General features: G+C 39.9%; 1 protein-coding gene across 1 annotated transcript; it reads right to left on the bottom strand.

Moving 5' to 3' along the window:
- Positions 1-752: 752 nt before the first annotated feature.
- Positions 753-3,273, bottom strand: LOC144700465 (palmitoyl-acyl carrier protein thioesterase, chloroplastic-like). Its single transcript, XM_078571863.1, has 6 exons — positions 3,151-3,273; positions 2,886-3,019; positions 2,659-2,772; positions 1,420-1,591; positions 1,224-1,292; positions 753-1,070 (listed from the first exon to the last, which is right to left on the bottom strand). Exons 1-6 carry the CDS (start codon positions 3,271-3,273, stop codon positions 819-821), a joined length of 864 nt encoding a protein of 287 aa, XP_078427989.1. The 3' UTR covers positions 753-818.
- Positions 3,274-4,346: the final 1,073 nt, after the last annotated feature.

The following is a 4,346-nucleotide window of genomic DNA, read 5'->3' as shown; positions in this document are numbered from 1 at the left end:
TCTCACTTTCATGTCACCTTCTCGCTTTCTAAATATCTCCCTATCACTCTCTCCATCTCTTCCTACCTCATTCCCTCATTTTCTCAATCTCTCACTCTCTCATGCCATCTCTCTTCTCATTTAATTCTTCAATATCTGATTCTCTCTCTCACGTTTTTTTTATTCAGGTCGAGAGACGGAACCTGCTATGAATCAATAAAGTTGAGTAAAGACGAGGTATTCTTGGGTTCTATTCAATTCTACAATTTTTCCTTTGACGTATGATTTATGCTTCTAGTGAAGAATAAATGATTTACACTATATGGATGAGTATGAAGAGCACCCAGAAATGATTTACACTTCTAGTCAACTTTAACTTTGACATTGACTAGTCAACCTGACCGAATCGATACCGGACTGAGATCTAGACGGGATGGAACTTCAGGTCTAGGTTTACGTTTTTTATAAAATCATACCACGCTCTTCCCTTCTTGTACTGTAGTGTTCTCACAATAGAAACTCTGAGATGTAGTAATGGATCTGTTGTTTAAATTGCAATAAAAAGAATACAATAATGATTCCCAGCTTTCAAAGAATATTGACAAGCAGAAAGGGAATAAAAAGAATACAATAATTTCAAAGAATAGCCATTGTTACTCTGGTGACTTCGCTTTCTGCTTTCTGCTTCCCTTCTTGTACTGTATTGTTCACTGGGTAGAAACTCCGAGATCTAGTAATAAATATGTTGTTTAAATTGCAATAAAAAGAATACAATAATGATTTTATTTCCTCCCATGGATCTCACCCCTTAAAAAGAATATTGACTGTTGGGCAACTACTCAAGCGAATTCACCGGTGTTTGCTGAGTTGGCGAGAGGTCTTGACCGCCACGTCGTCCTACCCCGGACGAGCTCCGGGCCACTCTCGAGCCGGAGAAGGTGGCTGCACTCCACGTCATCGTCCGCGTCAGCGTTGACGTGGCCTTCGATTATAGTGAGAGATCGAACCTCTTCACCCTTCTGACATTCTTTCCGATACTCCATCACCAGGCCGACCAGCACACGACTCTCCATGATCGACGCGGGGACGCTCTGTACATGTATTTAAACAGATCAATGTCATGATACTAAGTTTTTGTAAAAATATTTTTATATTTCAATGTCATCATAGTAAGTTTCCGATGAGAAGAATGATATATATATATATATATCAAGGGGGTGAGAAGAGAAAAAGTTGGTCGTTACATTCAGGAGCCAGTGGATGTATTTCACGTTGTTTACATGCTGGTTGCAGTCAAGGTCTGTCCAGCGGGCCTGAAATACCAACAGAGATGAATGGGTGGACGATAAAATAGATATATTGTTACTGCGGTAGGGAGAGAGATAGATAGATAGATAGATGGATAGACAGATAGATAGATAGATAGGTGAATGTTCTTACCTTTAAACCTGTGAGAACGTTAGTTGATTCCTCTTCGTCGATCTTCGATAGCTTCTTGTCGTCGTCTGGCATAATGGATTCTCTTTCGAAGAAGAATGGCATTATTTCTGCTTTGACCTCTTCAGGCATTTTAGACAGTCTCCTTGTGTGCCTGTTCATCATTACCAACGTGCTGCATCCCCGACCAAAAGAGTAAGAATAACAGGTGTATTCGTGTGAGAGAGAGAGACAGATAGAAGAAATAATTTTTTTCTTTAAGGAAGATAGATTGAAAGCGTAGAAGAAGAAGAAAACAAAGTAATTTCTCATCTCAAGGAAGAGAAACACATAAAATAAGAAAAAAATCATTTGTAAAACTCAGAGAGACAGAGAGAAAGAGGAGGAGGAAGAAGAAATAATTTACCATCCTAGGAGGGGGAGAAAGAGAAGAAGAAGAAGAAATAACTTACCATCTCAGGAGGGAGAGAAGAAGAAGAAGAGGAAGATGAGGAAGAAGAAGAGAGAGAGAGAGAGAAGAAGAAGAAGAAGAAGAAGGAGAAGAAGAAGAAGAGAAAGATAAGGAAGAAGTAAGAGCGAGAAAAAGAAGAAGCAGAAGAAGAAGAAGAAGCAGAAGAGGAAGAAGAGGAAGAAAAAGAAGAAGAAGAGAGAGAGAAGAGAGAGAGAGAGGAGAGAGGGAGAGGAGAAGAAAAAGAAGACAGAGGGAGAGAGGAGAAGAAGAGAGAGAGAAAAGAAGAGGAGCGAGAGAGAAGAAGAAGAATAGAGGAGAAGAAAAAGAAGAATTAGAGAGAGAGAGAGAGAAGAAGAAGAAGAATAAGCGAGAGAGAAAGAAGAACAAGAATAAGAGAGAGAGAAAAATAAGAATAAAAATAAGAGAGTGAGAGAGAAGAAGAAGAAGAATAAGAGAGAAGAAGAATAATAATAATAATAATAAGAGAGAGAAGTAGAAGAAGAAGAATAAAAGAGGAGAATAATAATAATAATAATAATAATAATAATAATAATAATAATAATAATAATAATAAGAGAGAGAGAAGTAGAAGAAGATGAATAAGAGAGGAGAATAATAATAATAATAGTAATAAGAGAGAGAGATAAGTTGTAGAAGAAGAAGAATAAGAGAGAGAGGAGGAGGAGAAGAAGAGAGAAAGATAAGAGAGAAAGAGAGGAGAGAAAGAGAAAGAGACAGAAGGAGAGAGAGATAGAAGAGGAAGAACAAGAAGAACATGAAGAAGCCATCACCTTGACGCACTGGCAATGGCTCTGCCTGTGCGAGCGTCCCGAAAATACCACTCTCGCCGCATTCCATGCTTTCCGGCGGAGGACACCCAACTGTCTATTTCCACAACATCCTCCCTGACAAAACACCGGCTACCATTAACTTTAATCAAAGCAACACCCGAAATTCCAAGATCAGAAAAAAAAAAAATCAATCGCACAAAAACTCCAACATTGAAAACTCAACTCACCAAACTGGGTAACGTTCCACGACCACCTGAAGCTTCGCCACAACCCAGACGAGCCCTCTCTTGCTCATTTCTTGCGTTACTCCAAACCCATCGTGTAACACGCCGGTAACTCTTGCGTGGTTCAACGATGTCTCCTGAACAAATAAAAACCAAAAAAATCATGGGCTACCACCTTGAAGTCCTCTCCTTACACCCACTTAAGAAAAACTTCAAATTTAAAAATAAGAGTTATCGGCGTTCAATCATTGTTCAGAATATCGCCTACCTGTAAATGGTTCATCACCGTCACCATTGAACATGTTTTATCAGCTCCAACTTCGTATGATCTGATGGAGAAGCTCTGCCTGAAGATTAATCCCCATGAACGAGCTCGCCCCGTCAAACGCATACGCTGGCTCTTCCTTGATTTGTCTGCTAGTTTCCAATAACATTGGATTGATTCCCAGAAACTAAGGACAGAAAGCCATCCTCAACGGTTAGAGAGCCAGTCTTCAGACTGTTCTTGCTTCCGTTGATTTCTTGAGCAGATTGCAAGCCGGCCTTAACGCGCATTCTCCCGGAGAACGACGTGTAACGTTTCGATTTCAGTCCCAGTTTCGTAGATTTAACGCAGACCTCTCCGGCAAGAACAGCGGCGGCGGCCATGGCTTGATAATAAAGCAGCTGATCAAGAAAACAGTAGTTAATACAGATTTTAATATGGACAAGAATCAATGGAATCTGGTTTATGATTTTTATCAGAGCACTAACGCCAGATTAATCCCGTATGTAAGTAGTTTAAACGAGGTGATCTATCGTTTAAATAGATAAATACGGATAAGGGAAATGACGACAGATTAAACGTTCGTCTACTCCAACCATTGATGGGGCTGATGAAATAAATACTAGGGAATTAAAACTCACCGTTTGAAGTTCTTGTTGCTTTTCTCCAACTTCTCAAGTGGAAACGATATTAACAAGAGGTGAGGAACAAGAAGAAGAATGCTGCGTTCTGCTGAGTGCAGATCAAGAACACCGGGCAGGGCATAAATATAGCTCTTGATACCATAACAATTATGGTATAATTTATTTATTCCCAGACTCGCCGCAGTCATCACACGATCTTGAATCTTGAGTGGTATAATTTATTTATTCCCAGACTCGCCGCAGTCATCACACGATCTTGAATCTTGAATCGGAGAAGTTAGTCTAACAAGGATTGCACTTGTTCTAAATTGTACGTCCGGAAACCAACGGCTGTCGTCCTTTTCTATGTTTGTAATTCTTAAATATTCTACAGTGGCGGCAAAAACAACGAGCTATACGCTCCTAGTTTTGGTTTTTGTTACAAATTTCATACCGCTCGTAGTCAAAATAAGAGTTCCATGGTCGAATATCTCACGACTCTGTGACTCGTGGCAATAATCGATTGAACAAAAGTCGACGTATCACGGCTCTAGCAGCGAAACTAAGGTGGGCCAG

The sequence above is a fragment of the Wolffia australiana genome, chromosome 3 (assembly GCF_029677425.1).
Source record: "Wolffia australiana isolate 7733 chromosome 3, ASM2967742v1".
NCBI classification, from domain to species: Eukaryota; Viridiplantae; Streptophyta; class Magnoliopsida; order Alismatales; family Araceae; genus Wolffia; species Wolffia australiana.
This window is presented reverse-complemented; position numbering and strand designations above follow the sequence as displayed.